This window comes from Triturus cristatus, chromosome 6 (genome assembly GCF_964204655.1).
Source record: "Triturus cristatus chromosome 6, aTriCri1.1, whole genome shotgun sequence".
Lineage (NCBI taxonomy): Eukaryota > Metazoa > Chordata > Amphibia > Caudata > Salamandridae > Triturus > Triturus cristatus.
In genome coordinates, this window is record NC_140589.1 from 1,342,644,067 (window position 1) to 1,342,666,074 (window position 22,008).

Below are 22,008 nucleotides of genomic sequence, written 5' to 3' on the forward strand. Positions count from 1 at the left end.
GGCAGTGGGTATATAGTAACTGCTATTGATTTGTCTATGGTTTAGAAAATGGTAGTCAGTATTTTAGAGTGGGTGTATCAAAGGTTATATTAGGGTGTGAAGAGGTGCATCAGATTATCACGTGGATGATGTCATCAGTGATGTTATCAGTGATGTCATTTGAGATGTCATCAGTGATGTCACTGACCATGTCATGAATGATGTAATATGTAATGTCATCAGCAGTGCATTGCGGGGGCGCGAGTTATAGTTAGCTCTACTAACTATAACATTCGAATTTCTCTGTTTTTGTACGAGTGAAATGACCAACTAACTATAACGTCCCTGAAACCTATGTTTTTTTCAGTGAATTTCTAAGGTTTTTTAAATGCTAATTTCTAACTATAACGTCCCTGAAACCTATGTTTTTTTCAGTGAATTTCAAAGGTTTTGTAAATGCTAATTTCTAACTATAACATCTGTAAAACCTATGGTTTTTTCAGTGAATTTTAAAGGTTTTTTAAATGTTAATTTCTAATTATAATATTAATTAAACCTATAGTTTTTTCAGTGATTTTAAATTATCATTCCATTCTCAACCTGGTTAAAACAGGCGTTCCTGTACAAAAATAACACGAAAACACCACTTCCAGATATTTTCAACGAGCAGCCAAATCTGCGGTGCTTTCCAAAAACAGGCGATAAGCTGTGTTAGCAGTAGGAATGTAACATCTGCCTTTCACTGGTGTAAAGTAGGACAACTACCTACAGTGTGAAAGGGAGCCCAGCCCAGAATCACATCTGAAGACCAACACATGTCATAGAGCTTCTGTTCATGCACCTCCGACACCCAAGAAGGCCACAAAACCCACTGCCACCACCCTCAGGACCTCCCCCCAGACCACCCCCCATACTACCACCGAGGCAGTGCACAACAGGACAGCGGACCTTCCAAAAACGGCATGGTCCCTCAGCCACATAATACATGAATGTACTGAGATGTGGCAACCAAACATGTGTGAAGAACGCAAGTCACACACCAATAATAATGCACACAATACCAACAGTACAGTGTGACACATTGGCGCTTGCGGCCCGAGTGGTGACAGCACTACAACAGGGACACCCACATCAATTGATTCCTCATACAGGCTAGGACAGAACGACGGCCAGAACTCCGCAGTCATTGTTCACTGCCTCACGCAGGACTGGCATACGCCAGGCTAGCCCAATCCGTTTACACATACAGGGAGGGACAACAACGCTACATGGCCCAGCTTTTCATTGTACTGATCTGCTGCTTACAGGTCTAGTTGTCAGTACACAACAGCAACTCCCTGACGGCTGGTTTCCACCCACACCACATCCATCAAGCATAGGCATCACAGGACACTTGACCATGCCAATAAAAACAACCGGACACACGTGCTCCACGCCATTTCCATTTCAGACTTGGGGCACCAGATGCACTGCTGCCAGCACAGGCATACCGCCACGGTACGGTGAATTTCGGTCCACTGAGGTAGGGGCATTATAAGTGCTGAGCGGGTGTGCAGCCTGTGATGATGCCCCGTCCCGGTGGTCCGGACAGCTCATGTTTTGTGTGCCCTGCTGGACTGCAGTGTAGGACTGAGCCATTGAACAGCGGGGGCCTACCGCCACATGCGTGGCCTCACTGGTCACTGAGTTAGTGGCACCGCAAGGGCTGAGCGGGTGTGCAACCTGCGATGATGATGGGTGCACTGGTATGTCCTCTGCCAAGGCAAAATCAAGACGCAGTACCAAATGTGAGACCTGTTGGCCTGCAGAGCAGGGCTGCATGATGTGGAGGGTGCCCTGTCCGCTAAAAGGTGAGCAGTGAGGCCTGGGTGCGCAGGGGCGGGCAGACACCTCTGGGTGGCGGGAGTGGATGGGGTACAGCAGCCTGGTTGCGCAGCAGCGGGCAGACACCTCCGGGCAGAGGAAGTGGATGATGTGCAGCAGCCTGGATACACAAATGTGGGGCAGTGATTTAGGCGTGCGCAGTCGTGTATACTCTCCCATTCCTGATTCTATACAATGTATCAGATGTGGGTGCTTGAGGGCTCCACTAGGTCCCAGCATGTGGTTGGAGACACAGCGGTGGCGTAAAGGTGAGCTGTGAGGGTTTTGTCCACAGTGTGGGCACTCAGTGTCCCTCCTCATCTCTTCCTTTCTCTCCCTCACACTCTTTATCTCTCTCTCACTCTTCCTCTATTTCTCTCTTCCTCTCTCACTCTTCCTCAATTTCTCTCTTCCTCTTTCTCACACTCTTTCTCTCTTTCTCTCTCCTCCTCTCTCTCACTGTTTCTCTCTCTCTTTGTCTCTCTCACTCTTTCTCTCTTTCTCTCTGTCTTCCTCTCTCTCCTTCTTTCTTTTTCTCTCTCTCTTCCTCTCACTGTTTCTCTCTTTCTCTGTCTTCATCTCACTTTCTTTCTTTTTCTCTCTCTCTTCCTCTCACTCTTTCTTTCTCTCTCTCACTTCCTCTCTCACACTCTTTCTGTGTGTGTCTCTCTCCTTTGATGGACGCATGCCGCACAATCTTATCTTGCTTTTTGTCTAACAGGCTGTGATTCACGGATTGACGTCCCCCCAACACGGAACTCCCGCCACTCAGTGCCAACAGAGCTGAACGCGTGTGCAGCCTGCGATGATGCATGGCCATCCTGATAATCAACACACATTCTGAATTGTGAGCTCTGTTTACCGCGTGTACACAACACCTGAGAAGGTTGCTTTGGCACATGGTGCACCCTCTTACACACACGCCGGTGGTGGAAGGTGAGCAGAGAGGCTTGTTTCCGCAGCAGTGGGCAGTCACCTCTGGGTGGTGGGAGTGGATAGTGAGCAGCAGCCTGGGTGCACAAGAGCGGACAGACAGCTCTGGGCACTGGGAGTGGATGGGATGCAGCAGCCTGGATGCGCAGGAACGGGCAGTCACCTCCAGGCACTGAGAGTGGATGGGGTGCAGCAGCCTGGGTACACAGCAGTGGGCAGACACCTCTGGGCAGTGGGAGTGGATGGGGCACATCAGCCTGGGTGCGCAGACGCGGGCATACACCTCTGGGCGGCAGGAGTCGATAGTGTGCAACAGCCTGAGTGCGCGGGCCGGACAGACACCTCTGGGCGACGGGAGTAAATGGGGTGCAGCAGCCTGAGTAGGCAGGGGGGAAACAGAGAATTACACATGTGCACTTGTATGCACTCTGACATTACTATTTCTATACTATGTTTCAGATGACTAAACTTGAGGGCTGCATTATATCCCGGCACGTGGTTGGAGATACACCTGTGGCAGAAAGGTGAGCTGTGAAAATTTTCTCCACAGTGTCAACACTCACTCTCCCTCTCCATCTCTTCCTTTCTGTCACTCACACTCTTTCTCTCGATTATTCTCTATCTCTTCATTTCTCTCTCTCATACTTTCTCTCTGTCTCTTCCTCTCGCTCTCTCATTCTTTCTCTCTCTTCCTCTCTCTCACTCTTTCTCTCTCTCTCTTCCTCTCTCTCACACTGTTTCTCTCTTTCTCTCTTCCTTGTATCTCACTCTTTCTTTCTCTCTCTCACTCTTTCTCCCTTTCTCTGTCTTCCCTCTCTTTCACTCTTTCTTTCTTTCTCTCTCTCTTCCTCTCTCACTCTTTCTCTCTCTCTCTCTTTCCTTTGCTGGATGCATGATGCACCATCTTATCTTTCTTTTCGTCTTGCAGGCTGTGATTCACAAATTGTCGAGGGATGACACACCATACCTGTACCTACTTTAATTTTGTTCTTTTGTTTAAATAAAATGTTTTATATGTAAATCCATACATGACTAAGATTATTATTTGTCCAACCTCACAAGCATCTTCTTATTAATAATAGTACCACATTAGCCAATTTTTTTACGTTCCAGATTCCCTAACGTGACTGTCACATTTGTTTGTGGAGGGTGGGGGTGAGGAGGGATGGTGGACAACGAGCTGGTGTTGGACCAGTGTTGGGTGTCTCACCTGCATGATCATTGGCTCCATTGCATCTGTTCTCAGAGACTTGCGAGCCAGCGGGCTGGCTCATAGATGAAGAGCTGCGAGCCGACTGGCTGGCTCATAGAGGGAGAGCCACGGCCCGTCAGTTCGCAGAGGGAGAGTTGCGGGCCAGCTCGCAGAGGAACAGCTGCGGGCTGACAGGTATAGGGAAAGGTGCGGGCCGTCAGCTTCCAAAGGGATAGCTGTGGAACAGTGATGTGGGGAGAGGGAGCGTGAACGGGGTATCTTGCAGAGAGGGACTTGCGGTATATTTCCAGTCTTGCCTTCACAGATACAACTGTGGCCCGAGAAGTCGCACCCTAAGAGCTGCGAGCCGACCGTAGGTTCACAGAGGAAGACTTGCGGGACCAAGAAAGTTGTTGGGGGTATGCTGGTGATGTGGGAAGAGGGTGCATTACCTGCTGATGTGGGGAGAGGCAGCGTAAAAGGGGTATCTCGCACAGACAGAGCTTCGGTATGTTTTCAGAGTTGCCTTGGACAGATGCGAGCTGACGGACTGAATCACAAAATGGCTTTTCAATGTTCATATAGTGTGACTTACCAACAGTTCGCACCCAGGTTCGCAGAGGGACAGCTGTGGCCTGTGGGCTCGACTCGCAGAGGGAGAACTATGGGCCGTCCGCTCCCAAAGGAACAGCAGCATACTAGCTTGCAGAGGTAGAGGCACAGCAGCGTACTAGCTCACAAAGGTAGAGAGCTGCGATCCGACGGACTGGCTTCTAAAGGCATAGCTGCGATGTGGTGATGTGGGGAGAGGGAGCATGAAACGGGAATCTCGCACAGGCAGAGCTCCAGTATATTTTCAGTATTGCCTCACAGAGGTAGAACTACGGAGAGATATGACCTGACAGACTGAATCACAAAATGGCTGCCAACACTTCCTAGTCTCAACAGTTTGCAGCCAATGAGCCGCAATCTCGTAACGCCTCAACCAATCAGATCTCAGAATTCTCAAATATCGATATCTGTACAATATAATATTTCTCAAAAACTACTGAACGGATTTACCCCATTTAAACAAAAGCATGCTTTCTGGACCACGACCTTACTCCCTGCCAAATGTGGCGCGTCCGCTCGCAAAGAGGCACAGCAGCGTACTAGCTCGCAAAGGTAGATAGCTGCGACCCGACGGACTGCCTCCTCAAGGCATAGCTGAGAGCTGGTGATGTGGGCAGAGGAAGCGTAAAAGGGATATCTCGCACAGACAGAGCTCCGGTATATTAAATTGCCCCCGGCACCTTTGTTTTATATTTTCACTCGATGCGAGGCACAAGATGGCTGCTAACACTTCCTGGTTTGAAGTGTTAGCAGCCAATTAGTGGACTCTTCCTGGTTTGAAGCGTTAGCAGCCAATCAGAGGCAAGCTCGTGCTCAGGAGTTAGGCTCCGCTCAGATATAGATATATGTTTTTCCTTTAATATCTCAAAAACTACTGAACAGATTTACACCATTTCAACAAAAGCGTGCTTTCTGGACCAGGACCTTTCTCCCTGCCAAATGTGGCATAATTCCGTTCAGTAGTTTGACCTGTAGCCTTGTCTAAAGTTTCCTATGGAAGATGCATTGAGAAAACATGTTTTGGGACCCCCCTTTTTTATCAGCCCCCCTTGACCAATCACCCCCACACTTCAAAGATAGGAGCTGATCATAAAAGAGAAACTTTTTGGAAAATTTCATAAAGATTTGTCAAACGAAGCCAAAGTTATAAGCACAAGAAAAAATGCTTTTCCTATGGAAACGTGGTCCTAACTATAACTATCTACTGGCGACCGCCATTTCCCACTGCACATTGGGACATGTAGTCCATCGCATTACTCTTTACCCTTCAGTGGGTTAGGACTCTGACACATGTTTAAAGACCAATTAACCCTCCATAGGGCTCCTGGATGGGACTCTGTACGCTTAATTATTTCGCCTGATGCGCCTATGTACATGTGATAATTCACTCTTACGGACCCTTGGCTGGTGTGCGGGCATAGGGCCAGAGACGAAAAACGGGATGAGAAGCTGTATGCTTTCAATAAATAAGTGTGTCACTTACCTGATGCGGAGTGCGGCTTCGTCTCTGGGCAAAGTTGGTAGGAAAATATATATATATATATATATATATATATATATATATATATTCACTGAAAAAACCATAGGTTTCACACATGTTATAGTTAGCGGAAATTTTACTGATAAAAAACCAATGAAATTCCCCCGTTATAGTTAGTGCAGGCAACTATAACTCACGCGACCGCAATCCTCTGCTGATGCTAATACTGTATTTAGACACTTATTTGCCCATGTCTTCTTCCATACATTTTTAGCTATACATATATTACAAATATTTTTTTTTCATAAAGACACATATGTCATCAGCAGAAGATTGCGGTCGCGTGAGTTATAGTTGCCTGCACTAACTATAACGGGGGAATTTCATTGGTTTTTTATCAGTAAAATTTCCGCTAACTATAACATGTGTGAAACCTATGGTTTTTTCAGTGAATTTGCAAGGTTTTTTAAATGCTAATTCCTAACTATAACATGTGTGAAACCTATGGTTTTTTCAGTGAATTTGTACGGTTTTTTAAATGCTAAGTTACTTTACGCCATTCGTGGCGTGCGCGCCCACTTAACGCAGTTCGTTCCGTGCGCGCACGGTGCGCTTCGCACACCGTGCGCGCACAGTGAGCACGCGGTGCGCTTCGCGCACCGCGCGCCCACTTTACGCAGTTAGTGCCGTGCACGCACGGTGGGCACGCGGTGCGATGACAAAGCAAGAAAGCATGTCAACAAATCTGTTTCTGCTTTCCTCCGTGACTATGGTATGGGTGCCATTTACCACAACAACTTGCGTTATGACATGCAAGACATTTATAGAGGAGATGGTGTGCACTTCAATGATGAAGGGAACAGAGTCTTCCTCTTGAACCTTAGACTCTGCATCGGTACTTACTTGTAGGTACCACTAAAAAATCATTTCATAAACACAACGGCTCTTTTTAGAGCCCCCTAATATCTAAACACTTAAATCTGAATTTCATTTATTTTTTTATTTTTTTTTCTACCGTACGCTTACCGTAAGCTTACAGTACGCGTACCCCGTGATTTTTTTTAAAATCAATAAATGTTTTCTTTGTACTTTACAGTCCTTCTTTGACCCCCTCACAAATGTAAGGGGGTCTGTAACTCTCCTCATTGCCCCCTTTTCTTGTTTTCACTCTTTTTTTTCTGAGTGAAACACACAAAATGGCGGCTGCCGCTTCCTGGTTTCGGCCGATTCGAATGTTTACTAAGATCTAACAGCCAATCAGAATCGCGCTCGCGCACGCCACCGTACGCGTACCGTAAGCTTACCGTAAGCGTACGGTAAGCGTACCGTAAGCGGGCTCAGATATATATATTGATTTAAAGGCTATTTTCTCAGAATCTACCGAACAGATTTACACCAAACCTACAAAAGGCACTTCCTTGACATAGGGACTACCTCTCTGCCAAATTTCTAGTAATTCTGTTCAGCCGTTCGGGCTGTAGCTCGTTCTAAAGGTCCTATGGAAAAATGCATGGGAAAAACGCGTTTTGGGACCCCCCTTTTATCTCAGCCCCCGCTTGACGTATCCCCCCGAGACTTTCAGGGTAGGAGCGGAGCGTAGCGCCCCACCTATTTTGAGAAATTCGCGAGGATTTATCGACCGGCGCCAAAGTTATTCAAAATAGAATGTTGCGGATTTCCTATGGAAAAGGGGTCCTAACTATAACTACCTACTGGCGACCGCCAGTAGGTAATATATATATATATATATATATATATATATATTCACAGAAAAAACCATAGGTTTCAGGCACGTTATAGTTAGGAATTAGCATTTAAAAAACCTCAGAAATTCACTAAAAAAAACATAGGTTTCAGGGGTGTTATAGTTAGCTGGACTTTTCACTTGTACAAAACCATTGAAATTCCCCCGTTATAGTTAGTTCAGCTAACTATAACTCGCGCGCCCGCAATGCACTGCTGATGACGTCACATATTACATCACTCATGACATGGTCAGTGACATCACTCATGACATCACTGATGACATCTCAAATGACATCACTGATGACATCATCCAGTGAATGTGTGTTTTTCTGAAAATTAAATATATTTTATATATGTATATCTCAAGGTCGATGGAAGAATAAATGGGTATATAATTGTCTAAATGGATGATTTGTTTTTGAAAAATTGATTGTGTAACTGACTAATTAAGTGTATCATAGTGAATACATGGCTTAGTGAGTAATGTTTAAATATGTAAATATCTGTATCAGTCTCTCACTTTGTGTATAAGTGGCTGCCTGGGTTGGTGAGTAGCTACATGGGTGTCTATATAGGTTATTAGTTGGTTTTTTGAGTATCGGTCTGAGTGTCTGCATGGTTCGGTGGGGGGTATTACGTAGTGCATAGGTGCATGAATGAGTGACTCACTGTTTGTATGTGTTGAAGACAGCATGTGTGCAGGACTGTATGGGTGGATGAGTGTGTGTATGGGTGTGTTAGTGAGTGAATGACTGTCTCAATAGTGTCTTTATGAGTAACTACATATGTTTTAAACTAGTATATGTGACTATTGGTGTATATAAGTGAGTATATGTGAGAGTGAGAGATTGAAAGAGTTCCTGTATGAATAAGTATGTGTTTCTATAAGTGATTGTTTAAAAGACTAAGTATGTGTAAGTTTCCGTAGAAGTAAGTGTGGTGGTGTGTGTATAACTGTATATGCAAGTAAATGTATGTTTGATTCTTTATTAGCATGAGTGACTGTGTGTGAGTAACTCTATGGATGAGTGGCATTGTGTAACAGGATGTATAGGTGTATGAGTACATATGATGAGTGAGTACATGTATGAGTGACTGTATAGGACTGTTGGTGAATGAGTGGATGTGTATGTGGATCTTAGAATTACTGAAGAGGTTGTTGTAACTGGTATTGGTATGTCCATTGTTTTGAAAATGTTAGTCTCTATTTTTGAATGTGTGTATCAAAGGTTATATTAGGGTGAGAGGAGGTCTGCCACTCTATCACAAGGATGATGTCATCAGTGATGTCATCAGTGATGTCATTTGAGATGTCATCAGTGATGTCATGAGTGATGTCACTGACCATGTCATGAGTGATGTAATATGTGACGTCATCAGCAGTGCATTGCGGGCGCGCGAGTTATAGTTAGCTGAACTAACTATAACGGGGGAATTTCAATGGTTTTGTACAAGTGAAAAGTCCAGCTAACTATAACACCCCTGAATCCTATGTTTTTTTAGTGAATTTCTGAGGTTTTTTAAATGCTAATTCCTAACTATAACGTGCCTGAAACCTATGGTTTTTTCTGTGAATTTCAAAGGTTTTTTAAATGCTAATTTCTAACTATGCCTACAGAGATAGGACATGTGAAGAAAGAAGAAAAAATGCAGAAAGAAAAAAAAGAAGTGCAGAAAGAAGCAACAGAAGTCCTCAAAGACGAAGAAAAGTGCAGGAAGAAGGATAACGTGCAGAAAGAACAAAAAGAAGAGCAGAAAGAAGCCTTGTTGCAAAATCATCCTGTACCCTCAACTTTTTCAGACGGATACTGGTGGTAACTGAGTCTAACTAACCAGTCCTAGAGCCAGTGCTATGTTAAAAGACACTTAGAATACAGTGAAAACACCTACATACACTAGGGAACATTATGCGTTAGGGTCCCCCTGTGATTAGCATGACCTCCTCTGTAAGCCCCTAGTATATAATAGGGCAGGGGGATTAAAACTACCTCTTAAAACAGGCCACAGGGCATTTTGCACACGTTAACTCGGGCCCCGTCCCCTCCCTTCACCACTGTGTAAACACGCCCTGTGTCCGTTTTTACTTGGGAGATTAAGTTCATTTGAATCCTGAGGGTCCCTAGGGTCCAACTAGCCCACTAGGTACCTCCAGTAAGTGCCACAGAGCTGCGTTGCAGAGAGGTGTAAAAAGTGGCACGGCCTGGACCACCTCTCTGCAATGCAGCTCAGTGGCGCTTACTGGAAGCACTTGGTGGGCTAGTTAGCCCCCAGGGGCCCTCAGTATTGAAGGGAAATTATATCCCCAATTCAAAACGTGCCATAGTGCGTGTTTGCACATGTCACCTCAGGCCCCGCCCCTCCCTTCACCACTGTGTAAACGCGCCCTGTGGCTGTTCTAAGTTGAGAGATTAAGTCCCCTTGAATCCTAAGGGTCCCTAGGGTCAAACTAGACTACTAGGTACCTCCAGTAAGTGCCACAGAGCTGCGTTGCAGAGAGGTGTATAAAGGGGCTTGGCCTCAGAACACCTGTCTGCAGCGCAACTCCCTGGCGCATACTGGAGATGCCTGTTGGGCTAGTTGGCCCTCAGGGACCCTAAGTATTGAAGAGGAATTAATTCCCCAACTTACAACTCGCCAGGGGGCGCGTTTGCAGAGTGCTGCAAGGAGGGGGCGTGGCCTCCGGCACTATGCCAGTCTTTTATTTATTTTGATTTTTTAAGAAGGGGGGCTGTGTGGTTCCCCTTAATTTATTGGCCCTGATGGCCCCATCCCCCAGGGCCTGTCTCCTAATTATATTTTTTTGACCCCAATCCCCAGGGCCGGCCACTGTTTTTTATTATTTTAAAAAAATATATATTTATAGACACACCTAGGACATGCTGGACAAACCGTACGTACCTATCACCATGACGATTTGCGTGATATTCATTAAAAGGCGACTATGCATACAATGAATCCACGTGGAATGTATTTACACCACTAGTGAAGCTCTGACATGTCTGATGCCCTACCGTGCCTAATCCCGGTAGACACTCTTGTCGTTTATTTATACAAACATGGGTAGCTATTGACGGGCACATTTAATACACATGCACACCAAGCCATTCAAAGGGGATTCGACAAAAATTCGACAACCTATGCAAGAAACCCCCCTCACGGTTAATAAAACACACATCCACTGCCGGATGTGTAATACTTTTTATTTTACTCTCTGGAAAGGGGACGAACATCACTTGAGAGTCATAGCGCGCTCCTGGCAGAGCCCAATGCTGTGTTACACCCACAATTGCCTGCTGAGTGCCACACACCTCTGTGTTGTATTCCACTAGCTAGTGCATATGCTATGACACTCTCTAGCCCATGTGCACTGTAACACCGCCCCGTGAATATGTCATGCCACACTTGTCTTCGCACGGGTTGTATTGCCCCATCTAACGTGCCTTCCTCGATGCCTATGTTATAACGCACAGTGCTATGCCATACATATTTTAATCTGGGATCCATATCTTTGTCACAGTGCATATGCAACGTTACACTCCCCAGCACAAATTTTATATTACAACTTTAGAGACTAGTTAGGTTACACAACACTGCCCTGTGCATATTACACTCCAAGGCGCATATCGCATAGCACGCGCTAGTGCCTGTGCTATCTCGCGCTCTCCAATGAATCTGTCATTGCGCACAATGTATTCCATATTATATTTCATGCCCGGTTCATCTTATATCACACTTTTTGGTGCATAGTTTATACCATACACTATATCTAGTTTTCATTTTCAATTGTGCTCTCAGGACTATGTTCTATATAACACTGTGTTCACCTACCCTTTTCACGGGCATTACATTTTGCGATAGGGGGTGGAGGGTCAGGGGGTGTTTCTGCCAAGTGAGCCCGGAGTCACAGTCACAAATGTCCTCTTCTTCCTGAATAAAAGTGAGATTATGCTGCATACTTGTTCATATTTTAAGTAGTTCGCACAGACACACGTTTTAAAAACAATAAAGTTCCTAATACCCGCCTTCTCTGAACAGTTAGCTTGCTGCCCCATCCCCCTCCTCCCTATCCTCTGTTGTGTGAATCCATGGACTAGCCTCCTCCCTCCTGCCATGCATGGTCTGATGTGCTGCCACTGCCCTCAATTTAGTATGATGTACCAGTCCCCTCCTCCTGCCCTCCATTGCCCAATTCTATGCCCCATCATTGACCTCCTGCTTAAACTCTGTGCTTAGCTTGCTGCCCCTATTCTCCTTCCCCCTGCCCTCCGATGTCTTTGTGCATGCCCCTGCTCCATCCTTTTTGCCCACCATGTTCCATGGACCTGCCACTCCTATCTACTCTGAGTGTTCTGTTGAGCTGCCACTTCCCTCCCACCTACCTAGCATTGTCAGATGACTGTAACCTGTCCCTGCCACCTCCACCCTGCCTGTCCACATGCCATGCCCCTATCCTCTTCCTCCTGTCCTACATGGTCCATTGTACTGCCACACCCTTCTGCCCTCCCTGGTCTGTTGTGCTGCAACTGCTCCTCCTGCCTGCCCCGTGCGGTCTGTTGTGAGGCCCCTTCCCCTGAACTTTCTTGTCTGTGCACAGGTCCTGACCCTCCCTTCTATCCTCCATCGTCCTTTGTGCATGCCCCTGCACCCTCCTTCTTGCCCATCATAGCCATTGTGCTGCCACTAACCCTCCCACTTGCCATGCATGGTCTTCTGTGCTGCCATGGCCCCTCCCTCCTTCCCTGTGTGGTCAGTTAGCTGCCCCTGACCCCCTCCCACCTTCCCTCCATGGTCTGTGTGTATGCCATCACAGTCTCACTGTTGCTCTTCATGGTGTGTCTTGCTTCTAGTGCCCATCCTGCCTGACCTCCATGGCTATCTTGCTGCTCCTGCCCTGCCCCCTTGCCCCCAGCCCTCTGTTTACATGTGCAGACCCCTACTCCCTCCCTCCTGGCTTGTCTGTTCCATTGTAATGCCCCTGATCCGTCCCTCCTGCCCTTTTTGGTCTGTTATGCTGCAGCTTTCTCTCCTGTCTGTCCATTATGGTCAGCTAGCTACCATTGCCTCTTGCCCCTCTGTTCTCTGTTGTCCATGTGCATGGTCCTGTCCCCTCCCTCTTGCTTTCTATGGATTTTTGTGCTGCACTCCCGTCCCGCATGCCCTGTGTGGTGTATTGTGCTGCTGCAAACCCTGATGCCTGCCCTGCAGGGTCAGTTTGGTGCACCTCTCCATGTCCCTCCTGTCCTCTGTTATCCAAGTCCAAGTCCCTACCCCATTTCCTTCCATGATCCAATGTACCATACTTGCGAACATTTTGAACTTGGTAAGAGTGAGATTTTGAAAAAAAACTGGGGTATTGATTTTCCCCTTTGAGTTACATTGAAAAAGAGGAGATTGTAGACAGGAGACATATCAAATAAAGCCCATTTGAGCTTAAAAACATTGGACGTTTCCTGGCTGAATCGGGTCTGTTGGCATGTATGGTTGTACTACCATTGCCTCTTCCTTCTGCCCACAATGGTCTATTACATTGCCACAGCCTCTCTTGCAAGTCCTGTATTGTTGGTTTGTTGCCCCTGCCCCCCTTTCCACTGCCCTCCATAGTCTGTTGTGCTGCCACGGCCCTTCCTGCCTGCTCAGTGTGGTTAAATTGTTGCCTTTGCACCCTCCTACCTGCCTTCAATTTTCAGAGTCCGTGCCCCTGGCCTCTGCCTCTCAACAGTATCCTAATGAACAACTAGATTGCTAACATTCTATATTTATTACAAAAGTGTGGAACGCCTGACGTCATCTTGATGTAATCAAAACTGTAATACCTAGAGCATTTCCTTTAGAAATTACATATATGAGAGGGTCTTATTGGCATCACAATTATGGTTAGTGCTCTAAAAGACTAAAATAAGGACATATTTTCTGAGTTTTCAAATAGCGACAAAGCACTTTTAAATTATTTGTTATCTTTATGTTTTTTTATCCAGTTGACCACTTGATTAAATGTTGCACTTAGGGGAGAGGATGTGGTGTTACTTCCAGAACTGCAGACTTTGCAACTGGGGACCAGGTTGGAGTTTCTGCTTCAGCTCGACATTCTGTGATTCTGGTCAAATCACTTAGTCTCCCCATGTCTACAACCAAAATTAATTTGTTCTTGTGTGATGCAACCAATGCTCATGTAAAGCACTCCAATACCTGACAAGTCTGCACTATATAACACTGCAAAAACACAAAATAATAAGTGTTTTGCACACTTCTGTCATTGGGCTATATTTGGGCTTCATCTGGGTGATTTTGGGCTACATTTGGGCTCTTTTGTCTCCGGTGGCCATCTTGGGAGATTTATTTGTTATGAAGTTTCCTAATTTCCTCATGTACTGCAGTCTCCTCAGTAGGAAATGCTTTCAGTTTTTTACTTTGATTCCATTATGAAGGTATTCAGATATGTCACACATTTGCCATAAATTCTGAATGTTAGCACTCTAGTTGCTCATTAGATCACTGTAGTAAAACTACTGTTCACCATGGAAGTCTGCTCCTGGTATTAAAAGTGCATGTTTCAGTCTGCATGTCAGACTTTTTAATGAAATAGAAGAGGATTTGAGAAGTCACTCAAAATGTGCCCTAATTTTTCTTTCTGCAGCACTAATCATGCTTTTTATGGAAAAATGAACCCCCTCATTTTGTTCCTTTTTAAATTAAATGTTTTAAGAGTTACCACTTTAATCCAAGCAAGATAGCTTCAGGTGTGCCATATGTTTATCATAAGTAGGACTGTTAGCGCTCTAGTTGTTCTTTGGAACACTCTGGGAAGCTGCAGTAGAACACAAAGGAATCAACTGACAGTCTCTGCCCTTGTTAGATGTACATGTTTTACTGAGAATGTCAGACTTCATTCTCACATGACTGAGAAAGATAATGTGAATTTACATAAAATAAGCTCTCAGTTTAGCTTATAGATCACCTTCCAAACCTCTGTGGGAAAAGCATGAGAAAATAGTTTTCTCTCAAACATGATTCATGATATCACAGCAGAAGGCTTTTTCACATGGTAAAATCACCTTAGAACACACCACAATTCCTAAAATGAGTATGGTACCATCAACAAATGATTTATAATGTAACTAAAGTCTTAAAACCTTCTATTAACTGCAATGCTTTTTAATGAGGTGCTATCATGTTTATTGGTCCCAAGATGGCTGCCAACACTTCTTGGATGAAGTGCTGACAGCCAATCAGATCTCAGGATGAGATGTGTGGTTAGGCTCCGCCCACATATATATATGATTTCACTTTTGATTTTCTCAGGAACTACTGACCAGATTGACACCAGACCTGCAAAAGGCACTTCCCTGACCTGAGGACTACCTCTCTGCCAAATTTCAAGTAATTCTGTTCAGCCGTTCGGGCTGTACCTTGGACTAAAGGTCCCTATGGAAAGTTGCATGGGGAAAACGTGTTTTGGGGCCCCCCTTTTTTCTCAGCCCCCGCTTGACGAATGCCCCCGAGACTTTCAGGGTAGGAGCAGAGTGGAGCGCCCCACCTATTTTGAAAATTTCGCGAGGATTCGTCAACCGGCGCCAAAGTTATTCCAAATAGAATGTTGCGGATTTCCTATGGAAACACGGTCCTAACTATAACTATCTACTGGCGACCGCCAGTAGATAATATATATATATATATATATATATTTTCACCTTCGTTTCCCCAAGGGGGATTCCCCACGCACTCACGGACAGAAGCCAAACTTAGCCAGTAAAGTTTTCAGTTGTATTCCATTTAATCCATTAATTCACAGCGTGCCAATTCAAGTAAAAGGACTCTACGCGTTTCACCTCCCCTGAGGCTTGTTCACGAGATTTACCAATGATACACAGGCTTTTTTTCTTTTTAAATGCATGAAAAAAAACATAAAAAAACGTGAAGTGACATCACATCCTGTTTTGGTGCAGCAAGGGATTATGGTCTTAGTAGTTTGTAATCCTATTTGTCACAAGTTTAACTAACAGTGTATCCACACAATTTATAAACAAAATTAACGCAAACAAATCGCAATTGAAGTTGATCAGGTTGACTTTGATTTAGTCATGCAGTCAATTGTTGGACTCTTAAGGTTTAACAATAATTATAACCCTCCAGTGGGTCAATATAAATCAAAACCATGGATTATATTCACAATTGTTATATATGGGGCCCTCCAGTGTGCCTGACCTGAATCTGATATTTTGATATGTCGGAATGCAATTATGTGGCAATCGAACCTTGAATTCATTTTACGATGTGACGTGCTGCCTAGTGACACCCCAAATTAACAAAAACCAATTAGGTGAAAGTAATCATCAAAAAACCTAAAATATTAAAATACAGGAGGCCAAAGTTCATGTCCTTTATCATTCTATGACCTTATCCATGATAATGAAAGTTTATAGGTGATAATGGAGTTCTTCATCCTGATTTAACCCATGAGGAGTCAGAGTCCTGAAATTTAAGATGTGCTTCGACTCTTTCTGCCTGAGAGTTCTCTCACGGTCACCTCCTCTGGGATGCATTCCCACCGCTTCAACAGCGTAAAATTTAAGTTCTTTCCAGTTGCCATGATGTTCTTTTTCCATGTGCTTGGCCACCGCATTACTTCTGTCGTTGTTTATCGTGGCCCTCACATGCTCCAATATACGTTTTTTTAACTCGCACTTTGTGCTTCCCACGTACTTCAGAGAACAGGGACACTCAATGATGTAAACGACAAATTGACTTTTACAGTTAATCAATTGCTGGATTTTCCACATTCGTTTGTTTGCCATTTTGATTTCCTTCATATTTTGAGCAATTGTACAGACCTTGCAGCACGTGCATTTGAAAAAACCGATAGGTTTTAGCCAGTTCATCTGTTTTTTTTGGCCCAAAAAATGACTATGAACCAATTGGTCTTTGAGATTCTTTGACCGTCTGTATGTGATATTCGGGTGATCCCCCACAATACTTGAAGTTGTTTGATCCATTTTTAAAATGTGCCAGTTCTTACGCAGTATTTTAATCAATTGTGGGTTGTCAGTGGAATGAGTGGTTATAAATCTTATTTGATTTTCATCCTGTTTCTCTTTTTCTTTTTCTTTCAACAAATCAATTCTCTTGATGCTCATGGTTCTCTTTAAGGACTCCTGGATTGATTTCTCACTGTAATTTCTTTTCTTGAAGCGTGTGATTGCCTGGTTGCGATGTTTTAACCATTCTTCTTCCTTTGAGCATATTCTCTTAATTCTGAGAAACTCCCCGTAGGGGATGTTTTTGATCAAGCTCTTTTGATGGAATGATTCAGCATGTAGAACTGCATTCGTTGCAGTGTTTTTCCGATGTAATGTTGTGTGAATCATATTCTCAACAATGTAAATTTCAGTATCCAGAAAAACAACTTTTTCTTCACTGATGTGATATGTGAATTTTAAGTTGAATTCAGATGTGTTTAGAATCTCAAAGTATTCAGCAAATTCTTTTTCAGATCCCTCCCAGATAATAAACAAATCGTCTATGTATCTAAACCAAGCAATGGTTTTATTTACATAGACGTCATGTTCGCTGCTCCATGCCCAGCTCTGCTCCCATAGACCCATCGTTAGGCAAGCATATGATGGACTAAAGGAAAATCCCATTGCTGTCCCCTTTGTTTGACGAAAGATTTCCTCACCGAACATAAATGTGTTTTGTTCCAGACATGTCTGTATCATTTGTAATAACATCACATTATGATCAGAGAATTGGATGTTTCTTTCTGAGAGGAAGTGTTTACATGCTTTCAAACCAATGTCGTTTTGGATGTTCGAGTATAGTGATATAACATCCATTGTTATTAGTTTGTAGTTTGTTTGCCAAGGTGTGTCCTGTAAATGTCTCAATAGGTCCCCCGTGTCTTGCAAATAGGAACTCAAATTCTTTACATATGGCAACAAAAATACATCTAAGAAGTTAGCCATTGGTTCCAACAAAGCTCCTTTCGCCGAGATTATCGGTCTCCCTGGTGGTTGAAGTGGATTTTTATGTATCTTGGGAAGGAAATAAATGGTTGCCATTTTTGGATGTTCCATGGTCAGATATTTCACTTCATCATCATTCAACAAGTTTTGTTTATTCCAAATATTCAGCTTGACATCCAATTCTTCCTTCCATTTTTTTGTTGGGTTTGTTTTTAGTTTCTCATAGTATTCTCTGTTTAGTAATTGTGAGTATGCCTCTTTGATATAAGCATCTTTTTCTAGGATGATGATGTTACCCCCTTTATCAGCCATTTTTATTTCAATGGAGTCATCATTTTTGAGTCCAAGCAGGGCTTTACGTTCTTCCAATGAAAGATTGTCTTGTTTTCTCGAGTGGTTTATTTTATAAAGATCTTTTATGACACACTCGTGGAAAAGGTCAATTTTGTTCCCTTGTGGCAATTGTGGATAAAACTTGGATTTGGCTTTTTTGTAACTAGAACCAGCTCCCAACTGGTCGCAATATGATCGTAGCTCACTTTCCTGATGCTCTGGACCTTTATCCAGATCCATTAATGTGATAAATTGTGTCGTATCTTTTGCCTGTTGTCCCATTTCTGGTTTTTCAACAATTTTGTGGTGTGACGCCATTTTAGGATTTTCCGCAAACAGCTTAGCTAATTTGATTTTGCGAACATATTTATATAGGTCGATTCTTGTTTCAGCAAGATCAATGCCGGTGGTGGGGCAGAAATTTAAGCCACGTTGTAGCAGTTTTATTTCAGTGTCGGTTAAGATTTTTTTGGAGAGGTTTATGACTTGTAGCTCTTGATTGTCATTTGCGACCATTTCAATCTGATTGACTAATTCCATTTCTGTCGCATACTTCTCGTCGTTGTTCCCACTCGACTGAAAATAGGGTTTGCGCTGCCGCTTGCCTCTTCTTGTTGTTTTCTGCGGGCATTTCCACGTCCCCTGCCTCTTCCTCGGGTGTTTGATTGTGGCATTCCCATATTCTTCTCCCAGTTTTTTTGTTGCAACGCTAATCTCATCTCTCCTAAAAAAGAGCATTTAACTCTTGCGTCACTCTGATCACCTTCCAGATCACTTGCATCGGTTGATGTTAATGAAGATAGGCTACTGCTGTTTGTAGCCATGTCTAATTTATCCTGTTGTTTCAAACGGTCATATCTTCTCGCATAGGTAAAGATACGACCCTCCAAGTAATCCTCTTTGTCTCGTTGGAACTTCGATAATTTTCTAGCTTTAACACTTTCCTCGTGTTTCTCTATATACTGTTCCAATTCCTCTTTGAATTTTAATAAATCTGGGTTCATGACCACCGTTGCCAATTCCTTTTCCATTTCTCTTAGTTGTGTGGTTGTTTTCTCAAGGGCTATTTGGATATGTTTCACCAAAATTTCCATTAATCCTAATGAAGATTTACATCGGAAAAACACTGCAACGAATGCAGTTCTACATGCTGAATCATTCCATCAAAAGAGCTTGATCAAAAACATCCCCTACGGGGAGTTTCTCAGAATTAAGAGAATATGCTCAAAGGAAGAAGAATGGTTAAAACATCGCAACCAGGCAATCACACGCTTCAAGAAAAGAAATTACAGTGAGAAATCAATCCAGGAGTCCTTAAAGAGAACCATGAGCATCAAGAGAATTGATTTGTTGAAAGAAAAAGAAAAAGAGAAACAGGATGAAAATCAAATAAGATTTATAACCACTCATTCCACTGACAACCCACAATTGATTAAAATACTGCGTAAGAACTGGCACATTTTAAAAATGGATCAAACAACTTCAAGTATTGTGGGGGATCACCCGAATATCACATACAGACGGTCAAAGAATCTCAAAGACCAATTGGTTCATAGTCATTTTTTGGGCCAAAAAAAACAGATGAACTGGCTAAAACCTATCGGTTTTTTCAAATGCACGTGCTGCAAGGTCTGTACAATTGCTCAAAATATGAAGGAAATCAAAATGGCAAACAAACGAATGTGGAAAATCCAGCAATTGATTAACTGTAAAAGTCAATTTGTCGTTTACATCATTGAGTGTCCCTGTTCTCTGAAGTACGTGGGAAGCACAAAGTGCGAGTTAAAAAAACGTATATTGGAGCATGTGAGGGCCACGATAAACAACGACAGAAGTAATGCGGTGGCCAAGCACATGGAAAAAGAACATCATGGCAACTGGAAAGAACTTAAATTTTACGCTGTTGAAGCGGTGGGAATGCATCCCAGAGGAGGTGACCGTGAGAGAACTCTCAGGCAGAAAGAGTCGAAGCACATCTTAAATTTCAGGACTCTGACTCCTCATGGGTTAAATCAGGATGAAGAACTCCATTATCACCTATAAACTTTCATTATCATGGATAAGGTCATAGAATGATAAAGGACATGAACTTTGGCCTCCTGTATTTTAATATTTTAGGTTTTTTGATGATTACTTTCACCTAATTGGTTTTTGTTAATTTGGGGTGTCACTAGGCAGCACGTCACATCGTAAAATGAATTCAAGGTTCGATTGCCACATAATTGCATTCCGACATATCAAAATATCAGATTCAGGTCAGGCACACTGGAGGGCCCCATATATAACAATTGTGAATATAATCCATGGTTTTGATTTATATTGACCCACTGGAGGGTTATAATTATTGTTAAACCTTAAGAGTCCAACAATTGACTGCATGACTAAATCAAAGTCAACCTGATCAACTTCAATTGCGATTTGTTTGCGTTAATTTTGTTTATAAATTGTGTGGATACACTGTTAGTTAAACTTGTGACAAATAGGATTACAAACTACTAAGACCATAATCCCTTGCTGCACCAAAACAGGATGTGATGTCACTTCACGTTTTTTTATGTTTTTTTTCATGCATTTAAAAAGAAAAAAAGCCTGTGTATCATTGGTAAATCTCGTGAACAAGCCTCAGGGGAGGTGAAACGCGTAGAGTCCTTTTACTTGAATTGGCACGCTGTGAATTAATGGATTAAATGGAATACAACTGAAAACTTTACTGGCTAAGTTTGGCTTCTGTCCGTGAGTGCGTGGGGAATCCCCCTTGGGGAAACGAAGGTGAAATTACAAACGGCTTGGCCCTGCCGTACCTCATCCGCACCGCCATAGAGCGCCTGGAATTCCAAAGTGGGCCGTTTTGCGAAAAAAAAAAAAAAAAAAAAAAAAAAAAAAAAAATATATATATATATATATATATATATATATATATAGGCATAGTACATATGTGAAGTTAGGTATAGAATACCTATACATACTAACCTACCAATAACCTCCTCGATATTATGGCTATTATATTACGGTATGACAATATTCCCTACCCGATATCTAGGACCCACACCGCAGTATGGATCATCAAAATTAACTTCATCAATGACATCACTGATGATATTCAGATGGCTGTAAAGTGGCTACAAAATGGCATTGTGAGGCTTTTCAAAACACATTCATAAACAAGTAAATGAGCAAATATATGAATACGTAAATAACAGTTTTCAATGTTATAAATTCCTAAACACAACGTGTGGAAATACAGTTGCTAATTCCTTGATTTACACTAGAGGATACTGATTTCTGGTAAATATTTTTGTAGCACTGCAGCTTCAGAGCAATCAGTTATCTGGCCGCTCAGAAAACGGCACTGTGAACTATAGTTCAAATAATTTACTCAACATGCCTTTGCTTTGACTGTTCTGTTGTGAGCAGAATGAAATCTGCTATTTTTCTCAGAAGCAATTTCGATTCATTAAAAGTTAATCTAAATGATAATGTAAAATCCGAGAATGAAACAATGGCTTAGTTAATTGTGTGTCAGTTCACACTGCATTCGCTTTTAGAGACATGCAATGCAAAGTGTATTATTAAAAAAAATAATACAATATCTAATGGTCGGGCTGTTGAATCAGTGTTCATGGTTGGCAAAATACTGAGCATATTTCACTTAGACTCTAACCAAGATAAACGTTTCCCTACAACATATTCCAATTCCAAATTTTGATATTCTAGGTCCTTACCATTGCAGAAGACAGCAAAGCGAAGAAAATCCAAATATCTTTCTCCTTCAACTGGATTCCATCCAATGTCAGGATAGCCCTTAGAAACCAGCAAAGGGCAACTTTGTAGGCCGCAGCCCGCCAAATATCGCACCACCTAAAATAAAGAAAAAACATACCACTAGCCTCATTAATGACAATGATGCATCT

At 43.1% G+C, this 22,008-nt stretch overlaps 1 protein-coding gene across 1 annotated transcript in view; it reads right to left on the bottom strand.

Annotated features, from left to right (window-relative positions):
• RYR2 (ryanodine receptor 2) overlaps nucleotides 1–22,008 on the bottom strand; it is a 3,458,987-nt gene that overhangs the window by 1,347,578 nt on the left and 2,089,401 nt on the right. The window contains exon 43 of the mRNA XM_085612346.1: nucleotides 21,820–21,955. Within this exon, the coding sequence (XP_085468472.1) occupies nucleotides 21,820–21,955 (136 nt within the window). The remainder of the gene's footprint in view (nucleotides 1–21,819; nucleotides 21,956–22,008) is intronic.